The sequence below is a fragment of the Vulpes lagopus genome, chromosome 8 (assembly GCF_018345385.1).
Source record: "Vulpes lagopus strain Blue_001 chromosome 8, ASM1834538v1, whole genome shotgun sequence".
Lineage (NCBI taxonomy): Eukaryota > Metazoa > Chordata > Mammalia > Carnivora > Canidae > Vulpes > Vulpes lagopus.
In genome coordinates this window covers 50,840,086-50,861,463 of record NC_054831.1, presented here as the reverse complement: position 1 = coordinate 50,861,463, position 21,378 = coordinate 50,840,086, and the positions used below count along the sequence as shown (strand labels likewise).

Here is a 21,378-nt window from a genome sequence, read left to right as displayed (position 1 = left end):
TCTATATAAAAAAAATATAAGGAATGCTGAGTGTAGGCTTTTCATCTCCACTTAAATTGAAGCTTCTGTTGTTTTGCAGAATAGGTATGTTGGATATTTTGCAGATGTGAAAAATATCTACAATATGACTCTCCCTCCAAGAAAAACACTCAAGATAAAAAAATTCATTATTTATTCAATTCATGGTAAGTGCTTTATATATAATTGGAGAATTTGGCAAAGGACAATGTTCTGATTTTTCAGGCATAAGAAGGTTGCTCCTCGGCCTCTATACCGACAGTCTCAACCCATGGCTGTCCTTTTATGCATCCTCACATATAAACAGCCCTCCCCGGAAGAGTCCAGCAGCCCTTAGGTATCCTCTCTTTTCCTTTCCCATCACCAATTTGTGGGGCTCCATCCTCTTCCCTTTTCTCTTGTTCTCATTGCTGCTTTGGCCTCAGCCCAGGATGGACTTTTCAGAATTGGACCTCCAGTGGAGAGGAGAGAAAGGGCTCATGAGCCCTGGATACCACCCTTTCCACATGCCTGCCTCTAGTTCAGGGTTCATCTTGGCAGAGGCACCCCTGTATCATTTTCTTACATGTTCCCTTCAGAGACCCTTTTTTTTCTCTCATCACCTGGCCTCTCCCTCTCCCCTCCTCCACCCATGGCCCTTTCACCCCCAGCAATTCAAGGTGTCTTAATATGTCTTAAATGCCCAACGATGCCTTAAATACCCAAACAGCAAGTGAATTTTGTTGCCACAAATTCTTTTTTCACAAATAACTACCAAGTGCCTGCTCTGGGACCCCCATGCAAGCGTTTCTCTGCCCTTAAGAAGGAGAGGAATGCGTACACATAGATAAAGATCCGACCACAGTATTCAGGCACACACAGACTGGGCCCTGCTCAGCTGGGGATCAAGGAAAGCTTCCTAGGGAACAGCACCCAGGTCTTCCCTATCTGAATCTACACGAACACAGAAAGTGTTGGGAGTCACCATTTGCTTCGACGTGGATGGAACTGGAGGGTATTATGTTGAGTGAAATAAGTCAATCGGAGAAGGACAAACATTATATGGTCTCATTCATTTGGGGAATATAAATAGTAGTGAAAGGGAATAAAGGGGAAAGGAGGAAAAATAAGTGGGAAATATCAGAAAAGGAGACAGAACATGGAAGACTCCTAACTCTGGGAAACGAACTAGGGGTGGTGGAAGGGGAGGTGGGCGGGGGGTGGGGGTGACTGGGTGGAAGGCACTGAGGGGGGCCCTTGATGGGATGAGCACTGGGTGTTATTCTGTATGTTGGCAAATTGAACACCAATAAAAAATAAATTTATTATTTAAAAAAAAGTGTACCACACATGCAAAAAAAAAAAAGAAAGAAAGAAAGGGTTGGGAGAAACCTGGACTCTTGGCAGGGGGGTGGGGGTTCAGCTATTGGTTATTACCAGGAGTAAAAATCCTTTTAAACCTTAAAAGAGCTGACTGATTGCCTGCTTCAAGAATGTCAGGAGAGGTAATGGGATCCACCATCATCCAAGGAGGCAGGAAAATTAGTCAAATCACCCATCTCTGGGACTTAATAAAGGATGGGGAAGGGGAGCAGTGGAAGAAGGAGGGAGCCATCCTCAGGTCTCTAATTCTACATCACCCACCTCACTTTCTGAAAAGCTCAGATGGGAGTTGCAGAGCAGGGCCACCTAGTGGGGATGAGATAAGACCTCTCTCACTGCCAGAGGCGCAGCAGGGAGTGAGTGATGCTCTGACTCCCCAAAGTCAGAGTGTGGACCATGAGGAGGTGCCAGGTCTCTCATGGGTGGAATGGTGCCAGGGCATTGGTATCCATTCAGACAGCCTAGTATTTTTATTTTTCTGGAGAGTTGCACAAAATAAGATCTAGATTTTTTTTAACATTTCATCCAATTAGTCAGAAATAAAAGAATCCTTTAAAATATATAAAAACTGCATAGTCAAAAAAGTACAGTTAGTTCAAGTATAAAATGCTTTTTCTCAAATTATTTCTATATCCCTTCTCTTTTTTTAATGATAAATTTATTTTTTATTGGTGTTCAATTTGCCAACATACAGAATAACACCCAGTGCTCATCCTGTCAAGTGCCCACCTCACTGCCCGCCTTCTCAACACCACGCACATAGAGGTGGTGGTGAGGAATTTTAATGAATTACCACAAACACATTGCACAGGTTTTTGGCTTGTGAAAACAAGTGTCAATCCAGTAGCATTGTTTCTGTGGGAAATATTGGTCTAGGTCTCCAAACAAGCATTGTGCAGGCAGACCCTCGAAACACAGTATGTTCTGGCAGAAGGCTACTTGTGTGTATAAATGAGCAAACTGTCTGTGAAAAGGCTTTGCAGACTGCAAAGTCCTCTGCAGAGTCCATTATGACTGTTTCATGGGCTGTGTGTGAATTAGGAGGGACAGGGTTGCCATGGGTCCTAATGGGTGACCTCAATCAGAATTCCAGCTGCTGTCAGACCCCACCAGGGCAGAGCCAGGCTTGTCCAACAGGTGTCAGAAGGTAGGGGATAGCAGTATTTTGCTTTGTTCCCTTTCCATGTTCAGTGGGATCTTACAAAAAGGGTAGACCACTTTATTCTCTAATGAGAGAAGCAACACAGTCAGCCATTGGAGCATTTTCTCCCACTGAGAAATATAAACCCAGCCATAAAACCAACTTGGTGGCATGATAGTATTGTATCTGAGTGTATACTCTGCTTCAATTTCCTCTTTGTTAACAATGAGACCAACAGTATCTATACAAACCTCTGTGAGTATTAAACTGTCCCAGATAGGCAAATAGGCACTTAGTCCAATGGAGTTTTAATATATTTTCTAACATGGATAATGAGAATGGGAATTGTTTCCCAAATTCTAAGCTTAACAATGTTTTTAATATGTTCTAGAATTTTGTGTGTTTCTCAGTCTGATATTATATCCTAAGACTGATTTTTCTGTTAACATTTTAAATTTTACAGAAACTCTGTAGAAACATTGTTTGTTTAAACTGTAAGTTGTAGATGTGGCGAATAGAGGAGCTAACCCAATGTACAAATACTGCAGGGGAAAACTGGTAGAGGGTTTCATGGGTTTGGTTTGCTAGTCTTGGGCTTACATAAAATAGATGATAAAAGTCTACTTTGAGATTCTTCATGAAGACTTCCAGGCAAAGTTATAATCTTAGCAATTGTTCAATACAGTGTGAGTCCAGGCTTGAGAACCAACTTCAGTAGGGCTACATGGTAAGTTAACATTCTTTCTGTACCCACGTAAATAATCAGGCCAAAGCTAAAGGCCAGCCACCTTCTTCTTCTTTTCTTTTTAAATTTTACTTATTATCCTCTTATCCCCTTATTATTCTCTTATAAGCCTGTCCTTCAAGTTGTACCCTCTAGGCTAAGAAGTGCTGTTAGCCCTTGGGGGTGGAGACTCTTGATGCCCCATCAGGATCCCCTTAGATCCCTTCTACCAGCCAGCTCTGTGCTCCCATCCCCCTAGCCTCCACCCCCTTTGCTATAATCTTTGGAGAATTACCACTGAAGCCAACTCACTTATATGGAACCAAAAATTACTAAGAGTGATACCATCCCTGTTGGGCAGCCCATAGGCAATGACCAACAGTTGTACAAAAACTCAACTCCATTGCTTCAAAGTGTGACAAACTCTGCAGTATGATTTACACTAAAGAATCCCCGCCCCTCCCCCACCCCGATCAAGCTGAATACACTGAATCCCACCCTTCCTTGGCTCTTATAAATTAATTCCTCCTAGAAGCACTTCCTTTATAAATCACTAGCACCCAAAGGGTTGGCTCAGGGTCTACTTCTCAACCTAAGACCTAACAAATACTCAACCTAAGACTACCTATTATACTGAGATATTTCTAATATTGTATTTACTTAGCCTATATCAGGGGATATACTCTATATTGCAAACTGCATGAAGATAGAGACCATTATACATTCATCTTTGAATCCCCCAGATCATAACACATTGGAACTCAGTAAATCTCTGTTGACTTAACTTGAACTAAAATGTCTCTGGCATGTCTCACTACACCATGGCCATCCCTCACCACCCACTTCTCAATTTTATCCCTTACCTCTCTATCCCTCCATAAATCAGCTCCAGCAACAGTGGCTTTCTTCTTCATGTTCTTTGTTGTCATTCTTTTATAGTAACAATTCTTGGACTTCTATGTATTGTCTCCCCATATTTTATAAACTTTTTTCTTTATTGAGGTATACTTGACACAAAATGTTACATTAATTTCAGATACATAACCTTGTGATTCAACACGTCTACATGTTATGTTATGCTCACCACAAGTATAGCTACCATCTATCACCATACAACACTATTACAGTATCACTCACTACATTTCCTATGCTGTACCTTTTACCCCCATGACTTATTCATTCCATGACTGAAAGCCTGTATCTCCCACTCTCCTTCACGTATTTTGTACATCTTCCCATCTGCCTCCCCTCTGGTAACCACCAGTTTGTTTTCTGTATTTACAGGTTTGATTCTACTTTTTTGTTTGATCATTTTTTATTTTTTATATTCCACATAAAAGTAAACCCATATGATATTTGTCCATTTTTGTCTGACTTATTTCACTTAAAATAATATCCTGGAGGTCCATCCATGTTGTCACAAATAGCAAAATATCATTCTTTTTATGGGTGAGTTATATATCTATATCTATATCTAATCATCTCTTTATTCATCTATCAATGGACACTTAAGTAGCTTCCATGTCTTGGCTATTGCAGTAAAGAGAGAGGTGTAGATATCTTTTCAAATTACTGTTTTTAAACATGGAAGACTCCTAACTCTGGGAAACAAACTAGGGGTGGTGGAAGGGGAGGAGGGTGGGGGTGGGGGTGACTGGGTAGCGGGCACTGAGGTGGGCACTTGACAGGATGAGCACTGGGTGTTATTCTGTATGTTGGCAAATTGAACATCAATAAAGAATAAGTCTATTATTAAAAAAAATATTGTTTTTGTCTTCTCTGGGTAAATACCCAGTAGTGCAATTGCTGGATCATATGGTATTTCTATTTTTTATCTCTTTTTTTTTCCCTATTTTTCATCTCTTAAGGAACCTCAATACTGTTTTCCACCATGGCTGCACCAATTTACATTCCAACCAAAAGTGTGCAAGTGTTCCTCATTCTCCACATCCTTGCCAACACTTATTATTTCTTGTCTTATTTTACCCATTCTGACAGTGTCAAGTGAAATATTATTATCGGGTTTTTATTTACTTTTCTTTCATGATTAGTGATGTTCAGAATCTTTTCATGGGTCAGCCATTTGTATGTCCTCTGTGGAAAATGTCTATTCAGGTCCTCTGCTCACCTTTAAATTAGATTATTTGTATTTTGGTGTTGAGTTTTAGAAGTTCTTCATATATTTTGGATATTAATTACACATCAGATATATCATTTAAAGTATCTTCTCCCATTCAGGAGGTTGCCTTTTCAACTTGGTGGTGGTTTCCTTCACTGTGCAAATTTATTTTGTAGTCCCAATGGCTTATTGTTCCTTTTGTTTCCCATACTGGAGGAGACATACTAGAAAACAGTTGCTAAAGCCAACGTTAAAGACCTGAAAGGAAAAAAACTGCAATCAAGAACACTCCACCCAACAAGGCTGTCATTGAGAAGGAGAGAAAAAGAGTTTCCCAGACAAGGGTGCCTGGGTGGTTCCATTGGTTGAGTGTCTGAATCTTGATTTTGGCTCAGGTCATGATCCCAGGGTCCTGAGATCAAGCCCTGCATCAGGCTCCATACTCAGTGAAGAGCCTGCCTCTTTGTCTGCCCCTCCCTCTGCTCTCATGCTCACACTTTCTCTCCCTCTCATAGATAAATAAAATATTTTTTAAAATGGACACTACCAAAAAAGAAAACTCCAGGTCAATATCTCTGATGAACATAAATGTAAAAATCCTCAAAAAATATTAGCAAACTGAATCCAACAATATATTAAAAAATTCACCATGATCCAGTGGAGCTTATGCCAGAGATGCAAGGATGTTTCAGTATTTTCAAATCAACAACATGATACATCAAGAGAGAAGATAAAAATCATATAAGCATTTCAATAGATGCAGAAAAAAGCATTTGACAAAGTACAACATCCAATCACAATAAAAATTCTCAAAAAGAAGGTTAGAGGGAACATACCTCAACATAATAAAGGCCATATATATTTTAAAAAACTAACATCAGCTAACATCATCCTCAATGGTGAAAAACAGCTCTTGCTCTAAGATCAGGAACTAGACAAGGATGTCTACTCTCACTACTTTTACTCAACATAGTATGAGAAGTCTTGGCCACAGCAATCATACAAGAAAAAGAAATAAAGGGCAGTCAAATTGGTAAGGAAGATGTAAAACTGTCAGTATTGGTATATGCCATAATATGATATATAGAAAATGCTTCACCAGGGTACCTGAATGGCTCTGTCACTTAATTGTCTGACTCTTGGTTTCGGTTCAGCTCATGATCTTAGGGTTGGGGGATCAAGCACAACATTAGTGCTTGATCACTTAATGTGAATCTGCTTAGAATTCTCTCCCTTTCCCTCTGTCTCACTTTCTGCCTCTCCCTCTGCTCACACATGCATGCACTCTCTCTCTAAAATAAATAAAATCTTAAAAAAAAAGAAAATCCTCACCAAAAAACATCCAGAACTGATAATTTAGTAAAGTCACAGGATACCAAATTAATATACATAGACCTGTTGTCTTTCTCTACACTAATAATGAAGTAGCAGAAAGAGAAGTTAAAAAAAAACCAGTCCCATTGTTAAAATTTTAAATTGTTAAAATGTCCATGCTACCCAAAATGGTCCACAGATTTAATGCAACTCTATCAAAAAACCAATAATATTTTTCAAAGAAATAGAATAATCCTAAAATGTGTATGGAACCACAGAAGACCCCAAATAGCCAAAGAAATTTTGACAAAGAACAACAAAGCTGGAAATATCACAATCCCAAATTTCAAGATATACTAGAAAGTTGTAGTTGTAGTAACCACAAAAATAGACACACCAATGGACTGTCAGAAAAATAGATACATCAGTGGAACAGAATAATGAGCCCAAAATAAACCCATGCTTTTATGGCTAATTATAACAAAGGAGGCAAGAATATACAATGGGAAAAAGCATCTCTTTAACAAATGGTGTTAGGAAAACTGGACTGCTACATGCAAAAGAGTGAAACTGAGCCACTTTCTTACACCATACAAATTCAGAGTGGATTAAAGACCTAAATGTGAGACCTAAAACCATAAACTGATAGAAGAGACCATAGAGCATAATTTCTTTAACATGGCTATAGCAATGTTTTTCTACATATGTCTTCTCAGTGCAGCTCCCTTGTGCCTGCTGTGGCGTCTGAGCCTCTTGCTTCTTCATGCTTGGGGTTCCCTCCTGTTGTGATTAGTCTTACTGGGGGTTTGGTTCTCAACTGTGCCGCCACCTCACCTACCTGTTTCAATGTGGCCTCTCTACTGTACAAAGTCTGTCTGCCAGTCTTTAGGTCCTTTTCAGAATTAGTTGCCCTGATGTGGCTGTTATCTTGGTGTGGCTGTGGGACAAAGTGAGCTCAGGATCCTCCTACTCTGCCATCTTCCCAGCAACAAAAAACAACCATCATAGAATCTTTATCCTCCTTTTGCTCATGTAGTATATATAATGTTGAATGATTTGAAAATATTGAACCATCCTTGCATCCTTCTAATAAGTCCTACTGATCATGGTAAATGATCCTTTTAATGTATTGTAGAGTGTAGTTTGCTAATATTTTGTTGAGGGTTTTTATATCATTGGGAATGTTGGCCTGTAGTTCTAATTCTTTTTTAAAATTTTTCTATTTATTCATGAGAGACACAGAGAGAGAGGCAGAGACACAGGCAGAGAGAGAAGCAGGCTCCACACAGGGAGCCCAACACAGGACTAGATCCTGGGACTCCAGAATCACACCCCGGGCTAAAGGCAGGAGCCCAACTGCTAAGCCACCCAGGCATCCCTCTAATTTTTTTATAGTGACTTTAGTCTGGTTTTGGAATGGGTAATGCTGGCCTTATAGAATATATTTGGAAGATTTGCATTCCCCTTCTGTTTCTAGGGATAGTTGGAGGAGAATAGGTACTAACTTTTCTTTAAATGTTTAGTAGAATTCATCTGTGATTCCATTTGGTCCAGGGCTTTAGTTTGTTGGGTGTTGTTTGATTACCAATTTAGTTTCATTACTAGTAATTTATCTGTTCAGATTTCCTGTTTCTTCCTGACCCAATGTTAGAAACATTAGCCTTCTTTTGGAATAAGAATAATCTTCCTTTCAGATTGTTATGATTATGATCAAAACAGAAGGGAGATGAGCCTATCAGAAAAAAGGGTGAGGGACCTTGAAATGACCAATATTTTGTCTAGCACACCATTCTGGGATTATCCCTCCTTCTCATGGTCTTTAAGTTCTTTATTACTCTGTAATTTGTAGAAAACTAATAATACTGTAAATAATTTCTGAACATAAAAATACAAATTAGTATTGTCTAGTGGAAATCAATTTATTATTGAGCCACTTTGTATCTGTTTGTAAACTCATGTCATCAGCCCTTATCCCCCTATAGACATGCAGTACTTTTTTAAATTGAAGTACTAACATACTAATGTACTAACATACATTAGCTTATATTAGCTTCAGGTATATGATATTATGATTCAACAATTTTATACATTACTCAGTATTCATCAAGATAAGCATATTCTTTAATCCCTTTTATTTCACCCATCGCCCCACCCACCTCCCTTCTGGAAGACACCAGTTTGTTCTCTGTATTTAAGAATCCTGATTTTTTAAATCTTTTTTAAATTTTCTTAAATTCCATATATGAGTGGAAACATGATATTTGTCTCTCTTATTTCACTTAGCATTATATCCTCTAGGTCCATCCAATATTGTTGCAAATGGCAAGATTTCATTCTCTTTTATAGCTGAGCAATATTCCATTGTGTATGTGTACTATTCACCTATCAATAGACACTTGGATTGCCCCCATATATTGGCTACTATAAATAATGCTGCAATAAATAATATAGGGGTGTATATATCTTTTCAAAGTAGTGTTTTCATATTCTTTGGGTAAATACCTAGTAGTAAAATTACTGGACCACATGGTAATTCTATTTCTAATTTAGTGAGGAACCTCATAGTGTTTTCCCTGGTGATTTGTATACTTTACTTTGAACCAGCTGTAACATTTTACTGGTCTTTAATTAATGAGTTAAATAAAATTTATGACATGTATTTTAAAAATGCAAGGTACAGGACAGTGCTATGGTATGCAACAATTTCTGTAAAACAGAAGTGCGGAATACTATATATTCATATTTGTGTGTACATATATATAAAAATAACAGAGTGTATATATTCATATTTGATTAGATGTGCATAACAACAATCATATTTATGCATTTGGAACTGGAGAAATACACAGGTGGGTATGGTTGAGACAGATTCTTCATTTTATAAATATACTTTAAAAGTTTTAAATGTGAGTACTAAGCTTATAAATCACTGCCCTTCCCTGTCATGTGATAAGTATTTGAATTAATTTAGTTGTACATTTCACTGATTCCTGGTAGACATCAGTGGAAAGGAATTCTGCAACTGGAATGAGAAGGAAGAAGTAAGGCTAAGAAATGATGATGCTTTTTTTTATATAATAAAATTATTTTTTATTGGTGTTCAATTTGCCAACATACAGAATAACACCCAGTGCTCATCCCGTCAAGTGTCCCCCTCAGTGCCCGTCACCGATTCACCCCCAACCCCTGCCCTCCTCCCCTTCCACCACACCTAGTTCGTATCCCAGAGTTAGGAGTCTTTATGTTCTGTCTCCCTTTCTGATATTTCCCACACATTTCTTCTCCCTTCGCTTATATTCCCTTTCACTATTATCTATATTCCCCAAATGAACGAGAACATACAATGTTTGTCCTTCACCGATTGACATACTTCACTCAGCCTAATACCCTCCAGTTCCATCCACGTCGAAGCAAATGGTGGATATTTGTCGTTTCTAATGGCTGAGGAATATTCCATTGTATACATAAACCACATCTTCTTTATCCATTCATCTTTCGATGGACACCGAGGTTCCTTCCACAGTTTGGCTATTGTTGACATTGCTGCTAGAAACATCGGGGTGCAGGTGTCCCGGCGTTTCATTGCATCTGAATCTTTGGGGTAAATCCCCAACAGTGCAATTGCTGGGTCACAGGGCAGGTCTATTTTTAACTCTTTGAGGAACCTCCACACAGTTTTCCAGAGTGGCTGCAGCAGTTCACATTCCCACCAACAGTGTAAGAGGGTTCCCTTTTCTCCGCATCCTCTCCAACATTTGTGGTTTCCTGCCTTGTTAATGTTCCCCATTCTCACTGGTGTGAGGTGGGATCTCATTGTGGTTTTGATTTGTATTTCCCTGATGGCAAGTGATGCAGAGCATATTCTCATGTGGGTGTTGGCCAGGTCTATGTCTTCCTCTGTGAGATTTCTGTTCATGTCTTTTGCCCATTTCATGATTGGATAGTTTGTTTCTTTGGTGTTCAGTTTAATTAAACTCTTTATAGATTCTTTATAGATATAAAGATATATAGATATAGATATAGAACTATATAGATATAGTTCTTTATAGATTTTGGAAACTAGCCCTTTATCTGATGCGTCATTTGCAAATATCTTCTCCCATTCTGTAGGTTGTCTTTTAGTTTTGTTGATCGGATCCTTTACTGTGCAAAAGCTGCTTACCTTGATGAAGTCCCAATAGTTCATTTTTGCTATTGTTTCTTTTGCCTTCGGGGATGTATCTTGCAAGAAGTTACTGGGGCTGAGTTCAAAAAAGGTGTTGCCTGTGTTCTCCTCTAGGATTTTGATAGAATCTTCTCTAACATTTAGATCTTTCATCCATTTTGAGTTTATCTTTGTGTCTGGTGCAAGGGAGTGGTCTAGGTTCATTCTTCTGCATGTGGATGTCCAATTTTCCCAGCACCATTTATTGAAGAGACTGTCTTTCTTCCAGTGGATAGTCTTTCCTCCTTTATTGAATATTAGTTGACCATAAAGTTCAGGGTCCACTTCTGGGTTCTCTATTCTGTTCCATTGATTTATGTGTCTGTTTTTGTGCCAGTACCACACTGTCTTGATGACCACAGCTTTGTAGTACAACCTGAAATCTGACATTGTCATGCCCCTGGCTCTGGTTTTCTTTTTCAATATTCCCCGATTTGTGACCCAGTATGTGGTCTATTCTGGAGAAAGTTCCATGTGCACTTGAGAAGAATGTGTATTCACTTGAGTTTGGATGTAAAGTTCTGTAGATATCTCTGAAATCCATCTGGTCCAGTGTATCATTTAAAGCTCTTGTTTCTTTGGAGATGTGCTTAGAAGACCTATCGAGAGTAGAAAGAGCTATATTGAAGTCACCAAGTATAAGTGTATTATTATCAAAGTATTTCTTCAGTTTGGTTATTAATTGGTTTAAATATTTGGCAGCTCCCACATTCGGGGCATATATATTGAGGATTGTTAAGTCCTCTTGTTGGATAGATCCTTTGAGTATGAGATAGTGTCCCTCTTCATCTCTCACTATAGTCTTCGGGGTAAATTTTAATTTATCTGATATGAGGATGGCTACCCCTGCTTTCTTTTGAGGACCATTTGAATGGTACATGGTTCTCCAACTTTTTATTTTCAGGTTGTAGGTGTCCTTCTGTCTAAAATGAGTCTCTTGTAGACAGCAAATAGATGGGTCCTGCTTTTTTATCCAGTCTGAAACCCTGCGCCTTTTGATGGGGTCATTAAGCCCATTCACGTTCATAGTTACTATTGACAGATATGAGTTTAGTGTCATCATGATATCTATTCAGTCCTTGTTTTTGTGGATTGTTCCACTGGACTTCTTCTTAAAGGGGAATTTTAAGAGTCCCCCTTAAAATTTCTTGCAGAGCTGGTTTGCAGGTCACATATTCTTTCAGTTGCTGCCTGTCTTGGAAGCTCTTTATCTCTCCTTCCATTTTGAATGAGATCCTTGCTGGATAAAGTATTCTTGGCTGCATGTTCTTCTCATTTAGGACCCTGAATTTAGGACCCTTTCTGGTCTGCCAGGTCTCTGTGGAGAGGTCTGCTGTTACCCTAATACTCCTCCCCATATAAGTCAGGGATTTCTTGTCTCTTGCTGCTTTAAGGATCTTCTCTTTATCTTTGGAATTTGCAAGCTTAACTATTAAATGTCGAGGTGTTGAATGGTTTTTATTGATTTTAGGAGGGGGATCTCTCTATTTCCTGGATCTGAATGCCTGTTTCCCTTCCCAGATTAGGAAAGTTTTCAGCTATGATTTGTTCAAATACATATTCTGGCCCTCTGGCCCTTTCGGCACCCTCGGGAACCCCAATTAAATGTAGGTTTTTCTTCCTCAGGCTGTCGTTTATTTCCCTTAATCTATCCTCATGGTCTTTTGTTTGTCTCTTTTTTCCTCAGTTTCCCTCTTTGCCATCAACTTGTCTTCTATGTCACTCACTCGTTCTTCCACCGTGTTAACCCTCGTCGTTAGGACTTCTCGTTTGGATTGCATCTCATTCCATTGATTTTTAATTTCTGCCTAATTAGATCTAAATTCTGCAGTCATGAAGTCTCTTGAGTCCTTTATGCTTTTTTCTAGAGCCGCCAGTAGCTGTATAATAGTGCTTCTGATTTGGCTTTCTGACATTGGATTGTAATCCAGATTTTGCAACTCTGTGGGAGAGAGGACTGTTTCTGATTCTTTCTTTTGAGGTGAGGTTTTCCTTCTAGTCATTTTGCTCAGTGCAGAGTGGCCAAAAACAAGTTGTATTGGGAAAAGGAGAAAAAGAGAGGAGAGAAAGAAGGAAAGAAAAGAGAAAATGAAAAAAGAAAAAAGGAAGAAAAAAAAGAAGAAAACGAAAGAAAGGAAAAAAAAGGGTGGGGGAAGCAAACAGAAATCAAAAAGAAAAAAAAATACAGGGATGTATCTTCTGATTCTGTATACTTTAAGTCCCTTGACTTCCCCTGGAACTGGTCCGTCTAGCTGGTCTTCTGGGGGAGGGGCCTGTTGTGCTGATTCTCATGTGTTAGCACTTGGGGGAGCTGCTCTGCCCCTGCCTGGTGCAGGGCTCAGTGCGGGTTGTTTGCCCCGTGAGGCCCCAGGAGGAAGCCACAGTGGCGGGGGCAGCTCTGCAGCCCTGGAGTCAGCTCCCGTAGTAGCTCCGGGGCTCTCCGTCTGCAGGGCCTGGAGGCTCCGGGGCGGGGCCGCTGATCTGCTCAGCTCCAGGCAGGAGCGTCCTCCCTGTCCTGGGCCCTCCCGGCCTCTGCCTGTCCCGGGGGAGGCCGGATCCTGGGCTGTGTCCCGGCGCCCTGTGCTCCGGGGCTTGCGCTGTTGGATTCGCTCCCGCCCCGCAGCCCCTTCCGCGGAGCCGCCGCCCGAGCCCCTCCGAGCTGCTCCGGTCCCGCCTTGAGCGCTGCAGCCCTTAGGGAGCTCGGCGCACTCTCCAGGGGCGCAGGTGTCTGTTAGTGTCCCCTGGAGCCCGAGGGCATCCCCGCCCTCCTGGGTCCTGCTCTAACTCCCTGCGGGCCCCTTTCTGCCCGGGAAGGTTGGTGCAGCTCCTGCTTCTCCGGGACGGGGCTCTCCTGTCCTGGGGACACTCGCCCCGGCCTCAGCCCGGCTCCTCGCGGGGCCCCTCCCCCTTGGAGGCCTTTTGTGTCTTTATTTCTTTCCCCCGTCTTCCTACCTTGAGAGAAGCGCAAACTCTTTTCACTTGGTGACTTGGGGACCCTACTCTTCCGCTGTCTTGCCCCTCCTCTGAGAAATGATGATGCTTAATACAAATTACTAATGTGGTGTTAGTGAAAACAATGAAAACATAAACATCAAGAATGATTGATATATGACTTTGTTAGAATATCTTTTTAGTTCTGTACCTTTACTTCTGTGCATATTTGTCACACGCATGGTTAAAAGGCAAGCAATACGAAATTAATTGAAGGCTTGAGAAACCAGCCCTTTTAGGAACTACTAAAAGAAGGGGGTCATTTGAATAAAGAGCAAGAAACCATTTGTCTGTAGATGTATCCCTAATGCCACAGGAATGTTTAGATTACAGCTGTCCAATATTTCCATAGAGATGGATTGCTCTAGGAACTGAAGTTACATGAAGGCAAGAGGAATTTAGACTATTTATTATTGAGAAACATTATCAGATGTCTGAAGCAAGTAACACATTAGAAGGAAATGTTGCAAGTTACCTTCCCTGATTTTTTTTTCTAGAAAGGTGAAGAGATGAGATTCTAAGTCTTCGAAGCTGAACTATGTCTTTTTCTGCCCCCCCAGCCTTATAAGTTGTGCTTTAGGGGACAAAGTTGGGCTCAAAGCTTTGTCTTTTGAAGATGGAATCCAAGCAAGACCTAAATGATTCATTATTGACACACTGTTAGCTGGAATAGTTTCCTCTTTTTAATCCATAATGTTAATTGGTGATACATTTGTTCTTTGCTCTAACTAGCCTAACTTTATTTTCTTCAGGTGTTGGAAAAGGTAATGGAAATGATCTAAAAGTACAAGTAATAATGCAGCACAAGATCATCTTTTTCTGTTCTGCTTCTAAAAACTGTCAGGTAACAGCATGTAACCTGAAAATTCTGGTATTTTTAAAATTTTCCTTAAATTCAATTAAACATATAATGTATTATTGGTTTCAGAGGTAGAGATCAGTGATTCATGAGTCTTATGTAATACCTGGTGCTCATTACATCACCTGCCCTCCTTAATGCCCATCATCCAGTTACCCTATCCCCCCTACTCCCTCCCCTCCAGCGACCCTCAGTTTGTTTCCTATAGATTGTCTCTTATGGTTTGTCTCCCTCTCTGATTTCATCTTATTTTATTTTTTCCTTTCTTCCCCTATGATCCTCTGTTTTGTTTCTTAAATTCCACTGAGTGAGATCATAATTCTCTGATTGACTTATTCCACTTAGCATAATACCCTCTAGTTCCATCCACATCATTGTAAATGGCAAGATCTCATTTGTGGATGGCTCAGTAGTCCATTATATATAAATATATAAACATATATAAATACATAAATACATAAATATATATACCACATCTTCTTTATCCATTCACTGTCAGTGGACATCTGGGCTCTTTCCATTGTTTGCCTATTGTGGACGTTGCTGCTATAAACATTGGGGTGCAGGTGCCCCTTTGGATCACTACATTTATATCTTTGGGGCATATCCCTAGTAGTACAATTGCTGGGTCAGAGGGTAGCTCTATTTTCAACTCTTTGAGGAAACCTCCATACTGTTTTCCAGAGTGGCTGCACCAGCTTACATTCCCCTAGTGTTTGTTTTAAATCTCAATGTCAAATCAGCATGTTGACTTCCCCAAACCATCACTCATCACAAAGAAAGACCATATTGTTTTCTGGTTACCATCCAACTTGGTGTCCTTGAGCAAGTCAGAGCTCAAACTCATTATTCAAAATCGTTTTTCAGGGCATTTTCCTGAATATATTTTCAGTTCAGAGTATTGCTTTGCCTGTCACTTTTCCATACATGCCAAGCATGTCCCCAGGAATCTATCCGAATTTTAAATTCATGCATCTGGTGATTTTTAGCCATGTCGTCTTCTTCTTGGTTATTTTATAATATGGCACTGATTCTAAAATTTTAGTGTGCATGTGAATCACCTAGGAACTCATAAAGATGCAGATACCTAGATTGTACCCCAAAAATATATTCAGGAAATCTGGAATGGGGCCCAGAAATATCTAGAGTTAGCAATGTCCCAAGTGATTCTACCTCAGATGTCCTATGGGACTGCACTGTGAGAAATAATGCAAGGGTGGTCAGACGGGGGATGTATTTCTTTGCCCAAAGCAATGGGACCTGATAGTCTTGTTTTCTTTTGTTTCTACTTGAAGAAGTACCTTAGACTACCCAACTTTTCTGAAGTAATAAGAAACCTTCCTGGGTCTCAGAAATATAAACTCTCATAATTCTCCCTCAGGGTTTTGTCTCTCTTCTTTCTCCAACACCACTCCTTCACCTTTACCCAATTGAAGGCACTCCTCCAGACCTGATTGACTTTCTGTTCTTATCTCTACAAATACTCTACTCTTGGTTTTGCTCATCCATTCCCCTGCTTTAAACTATTTTTTTTTCTTTCTCCCACTCTGCACACGTTTATGAGCACCCACCACCTGGCAGGTAGACAGCCTCTACTCCCACAATGCTACCACATTTGTCGATCCAAATTTGTCAAATGAGCTTTTCCTCGGCTTCTGCAAATGACACCAGAATTCTCTCACTCAGGCCTTAAAAGGTAGTAGTATCTTTGATTCTTTCTTTGCTGTGCCCCTCGCCCCCCACGTCCCCCACCCCCAGTCCAGTCAGTCACCAATTCCTGTTGATTATACCTTTGGAATCTCTCTTCACTTTCTCCATTCCTTTCTGTTCCCATTGCCACTGCCTAGTCCGGCAGCTCATCTGCTCATTGCCAGATTTCTACAATGCTCTCCCTCCTTCCCTTTCTTCTCATACAGTACAGTACGGAGAGTCCTAAGATATGCAAGTATTTCTCTGCTCTTACTGTAGAACAGAAGACACTCTGTGTGCCTGTAGTCAAAGCTGGTTAGTATCTTCAGCTCTGTGTATTTGTAAAATAAAGATCAAATCTCAAGTGTTATGAGGATTAGATAACATACGTGAAGTTGCTTTGTGAGCTATAAAACACTAAATTATATGTGGAAATTTTCAGGCCACTTTGTCACTAGGAAATGCCCCCACCATCACCACCACATGCTTCAACAACTTATTTCCCTGGCTCTTAAACCTTTATGATATAGCCCTATCAGATCTGAGACCTGAGCGAATTTCCATCAGTAATTTGACTTGCAGATTCCATTCAAAGTAGTTGAGTACCTTCTGACCCTTGGAACACAACACTTTCATTGCTGTTTCATGTGTTTGCTGGTTTTTCCTCTCCCTACCCCACACCACACTGTCTGCACTGGATGCTCTCTTCAGCGCTCATGATACAAATCCATGCCCAGCTGTTTCCATGCCTCTGTGAAACCTTCTTATTCTATGCTTCCTGTTAACCTCCCCAAAGCACACACACCAGTCTTCATCATCCAGCTTGACATGTAATTTATGCCATTCTACTAATTGTTTATGTAAATAGCTCCCTGAAGCATACCAGAGTTTGCACTTTCTTTTGTATTTTACACAGGGCCTAGCACAGACTTTTCTCATTGTGCATGCCATTATTATACCAGGGTAAATCGGTAACAAAGAAATACTCAGTGTAGCTTCAAAGTCCTTCATTCCAGAAACTTGGCCAATCTTTGGTCACTCCATCCAGTGGTCGGCTATGGACAAGGCCTATGATCCCAAAAGCAAACACCTTTTTGATAAAACATGACCAATTAGGTATTACTTCTTAAATGTGAATGCCAACTTTAAAACTGAGCTCTGTGTCCCAGCATATGAAAATCAAATGACACACATTCAACGGTAATGTTTACTAAAACTCTAACAGAAAACCAAATACTTCACTTTTCAACAGTGCATTACCATAACCTCCAAGAATATTGGCCTTTTAAAAGTGTAAACTGTATTGCAACTTTACAGAAATGATTCACATTTATTTATATGGGTAGTGACTGGGCTTGAAGACCAAGCATACTTGGTAAATCCAGAAGCCTTGATAAGCAGACTGAACTTCACTGTTATTCTTCTACTGGGTAGGGTTATAGTTCTGAATTCCATGTGATTATTCACAGATATTTCATGATGTTGAAACAGACAGTGTAATAATTCAGCTATCCAACTGCCCACCTCTGTATGACGATGTCAAAGTGCAATTTTTCTCTTCTTCGGTGAGTAATCAAGAAAGAACCTATGCTAGTATTCTCATCTGGACTTTTGAATGATTCTGATTTAGGATTTCCTTTGCTACAATTCCCAGCAAGGAATATGATAGGAAATATCAACCCCTGGCCAGGAAGGGGGAGAAAAACAGGTCAGGTCTGTAACAGTTTATAAAAAGAACACAGGTAAAGAGTTTTTGGTTCAGTTTTTTCTAAATTCTATACAACTTACATCATATTTTCAAATAAGAAAAAAACCAAGGCATATCTACTGCATAGCAGTGATCACATTTTTGTTTTGTATCTTTAAAACACATGCTCCCCTCAATATTTTTTTAAAGATTTTATTTATTCATGAAAGACACAGAAAGAGAGGCAGAGGCACAGGCAGAGAAGCAGGCTCCATGCAAGAAGCCCAATGCGGAACTTGATCCCAGGACCCCAGGATCATGCCCTGAGCCAAAGGCAGATGCCCAACCGCTGAGCCACCCAGGCGTCCCTGCTCCCATAATTTATAAAGACTTTAAAATGAGGGAGATTTGACTTTCCTTTGAGTTGATAATAGTATTTTAATCCAATATTTAACTTAGGAAAAGAATGTTTGCCATTGTCCTTACTCTGAATACCATGAGTAATTTCCCACGAGCAGTCACAAAGTATACAAGTGTTATTCTGTATATAACAAATTTCTAGGCCTTAGTGGTTGTTTTTCTATTAAAATCATCAAGCAGAACTGCCTACAATTAACGAGGTTGATCAATTTAAAGTTTGTAACCTGTGCCCTCCTTCACCACCTGCTTGCTCCGTGGTGAGAGCATCTGTTCCATAGTGAAATGTTATGTCATTCCGGATGGCCATCCTTTGATTACTGAAGCCAGTCTGAACTCTCTCAATCAGTGGTCTCTAAGCAGCAGCACCAGTACAAGTACTGGTCCAGGCAGTGTTGCTAATTTTGTGATTTTTAGGGGCCATGAAATGAAAACACTTTCAAAATATGTAGGTATTCTTATTTAAATACTGACAGTTATCAATGTAGCTGTTCCTTGTGGAAGTGGACGATCTCTTTGGGCATAAATGGGCATCAGTCTCTGGTCGACACTATGTAAACTAGGAGACTATTGACTATTTCCTTAAATTTTGATAGAGCAAGAGAAAGAACCAGGCATTTCTTAAAGCCTCCTCTGCTGTGTCATGAAAGATTACAGACTATTAAATGCTATGCATTTAATGGCTCTAGTTGTTTGACAAATACAGAATTTTAACCCCTGTTATTTTTTATAGTAGAAATGATACTAAAAAAATTTTTTTTTAATTTTAGGATCTTCCTAAATACTATGACAACTGCCCTTTTTTCTTTTGGTTCCACACATCTTTTATACAAAATAACAGGTATGGCTCTGATACAATCCAGTAGAAACCCCTTAATCTCCAAGGTCTGTGTAAGGCATAATGGCAATCCTATGCTCAATTTACAGAAACCAAGAAACCCTCAAGTCCCCCATTCTTCATTGTCTTTTTCCTCTGAATCTGGTCATGTAAAACATGGGCTATTCTTAAGAACCACTGTTGCATGATCCTCAAGGCCCATGCCATAGGACTGTCGCATAAGTTAAAATATAATCTAATCAGATCTTGAGTATGGTAATAAATCCCTCCCATGCAAGTTTAATATGAGTCTGCTCAGTCACTCTGACTACAGCAGGTTCTCTGTATGTTAATTTACTGACCATCCACCAAATTCTATGCCAAAAAGTCAGGCATGCTCAAGGAAGGCTTCAGCTAGTTTAAAGGTGGTATGTAGATCTAGAGTGGCAGAAATTTATGACACAATAAGCATCAATGAAGACAGCTTCAAGAGAATCCTAGTATCCCAGTTAAAAATGATTTTCTAGTGGCTAAATTGGGAAACCATTTTTTAAAAAGTAATAACTATTATTCCAAGGAAACTTCTTCCCTATCTGGAAACTCATTCCTGAGTCTAGAGGGTCTCTAGAATTCTAGTACTTTAAGGAGTATTCTTTGGCACTGAGAATTTGAGATGTATTGGTATCACCCCAATACATCTCATGTATCATCCAATACAAAAAAGGAAAAATATCCAAAGAAATGAGTTTTGAAGTAGTTGTGATTGTATGTGGCATGAATTAATAATTCTCATTATATACAACCCTAGTCTTTTCTTCAAATCTGAACATCTCACCATACCTCATATCCAGTAAGGCAATAATAAATGGAACATCTGGTCTACATACTTACAATACACATATTTCATGGGTAGAGAAACTTTGGCTTTGATGGAAAATTTTTAACAATTTTTCCTGGGGTGTATATAAACTTTTACTCATAACATGGATGAAGTCCCTCAGGTAGAACTTCATCTGGTGCTGCTCCTCCAGAGTAGTTCTTGGTAAGGGGTACAGTTTTTTCCTTTATAACCCCATGATCATATTGGAGAGGCAGCCCATTAGATCACTTTTCTCCTCACTTTCACAGGTTTCTAATTTTCCCTACTACTAAGGAGAACAGTTTTATTTGTTCCACAGTGGTTAATAAGTCAAAAATGCCCCTATCCTCATATAAGAGACACTATTTTACTGCTTGATTTTAATTCACATCTAGTCTGATTAACAAATTGCCATATGAAAAGTCAAATGTCACTACTGCCATAGAAGGCAATGTGAGAAGAATCAGGGACAAGTTGTTACTGATGATTAAGATTTTGTTCGCTATGGAAGGGAGGAGCGGGTTCTCAGCAGGCTTCCTAGGAGCCAAGAGAGGGGCCATGGTCATCGATTGAAACGAGGTTTCTTCTTTTCTAGGCTTTATCTTCCAAGAAGTGAATTGGATAATCCCCATAAACAAAAAACATGGAAAATTTACCGTCCACAGTTCGCAGTCGAGGTATATTTTGATGAAGTAGTAGCTGGTACCTGATCAAGTACAGTTCCCTTTCTAGGACAGAATCATGTTCTCCACCCCACCGCCACATATTTATATCTTCTAAACCTACTTCCTTCCTGGTATACTTATTTACATTTATGTACATATGTTTTTGAGAAACCTTAAATATATACAAAGTAAAATGTCAGTGGTGCTTTTTATTTTTTGAAGGAGTTCTGTCAGGTTGAGATAACTACTGTTCTGTGGTCCAAATTTAAGACCTTTGAAATAACAGAACTTTCATATAAAAATAGCATTTAAAAATTGTGACTCCTCACAATATTGAGTGAGGTTTATTACATATTTTTAGATAAGAATTCCCTGCTTTACATTTGTAATTTCAGCTAAGAAAAGTTGTTTCTATTTTTTCTTCCTCTGTTTGTTAATAGCTTATAAATCATCAGATTGGCATCAAAACTTGTTTTAAATCCCTAGAACTGTTCCCACAAGAAGTCCCACCA

General features: G+C 39.6%; 1 protein-coding gene across 1 annotated transcript in view; it reads left to right on the top strand.

The window, feature by feature from the left end:
• LOC121497717 (phosphatidylinositol 3,4,5-trisphosphate 3-phosphatase TPTE2-like) overlaps positions 1-20,911 on the top strand; it is an 82,696-nt gene extending 61,785 nt beyond the window's left edge. The window contains exons 13-17 of the mRNA XM_041767457.1: positions 80-185; positions 14,626-14,717; positions 17,891-17,986; positions 19,296-19,366; positions 20,797-20,911. Of these exons, the coding sequence (XP_041623391.1) occupies positions 80-185; positions 14,626-14,717; positions 17,891-17,986; positions 19,296-19,366; positions 20,797-20,911 (480 nt within the window). The remainder of the gene's footprint in view (positions 1-79; positions 186-14,625; positions 14,718-17,890; positions 17,987-19,295; positions 19,367-20,796) is intronic.
• Positions 20,912-21,378: the final 467 nt, after the last annotated feature.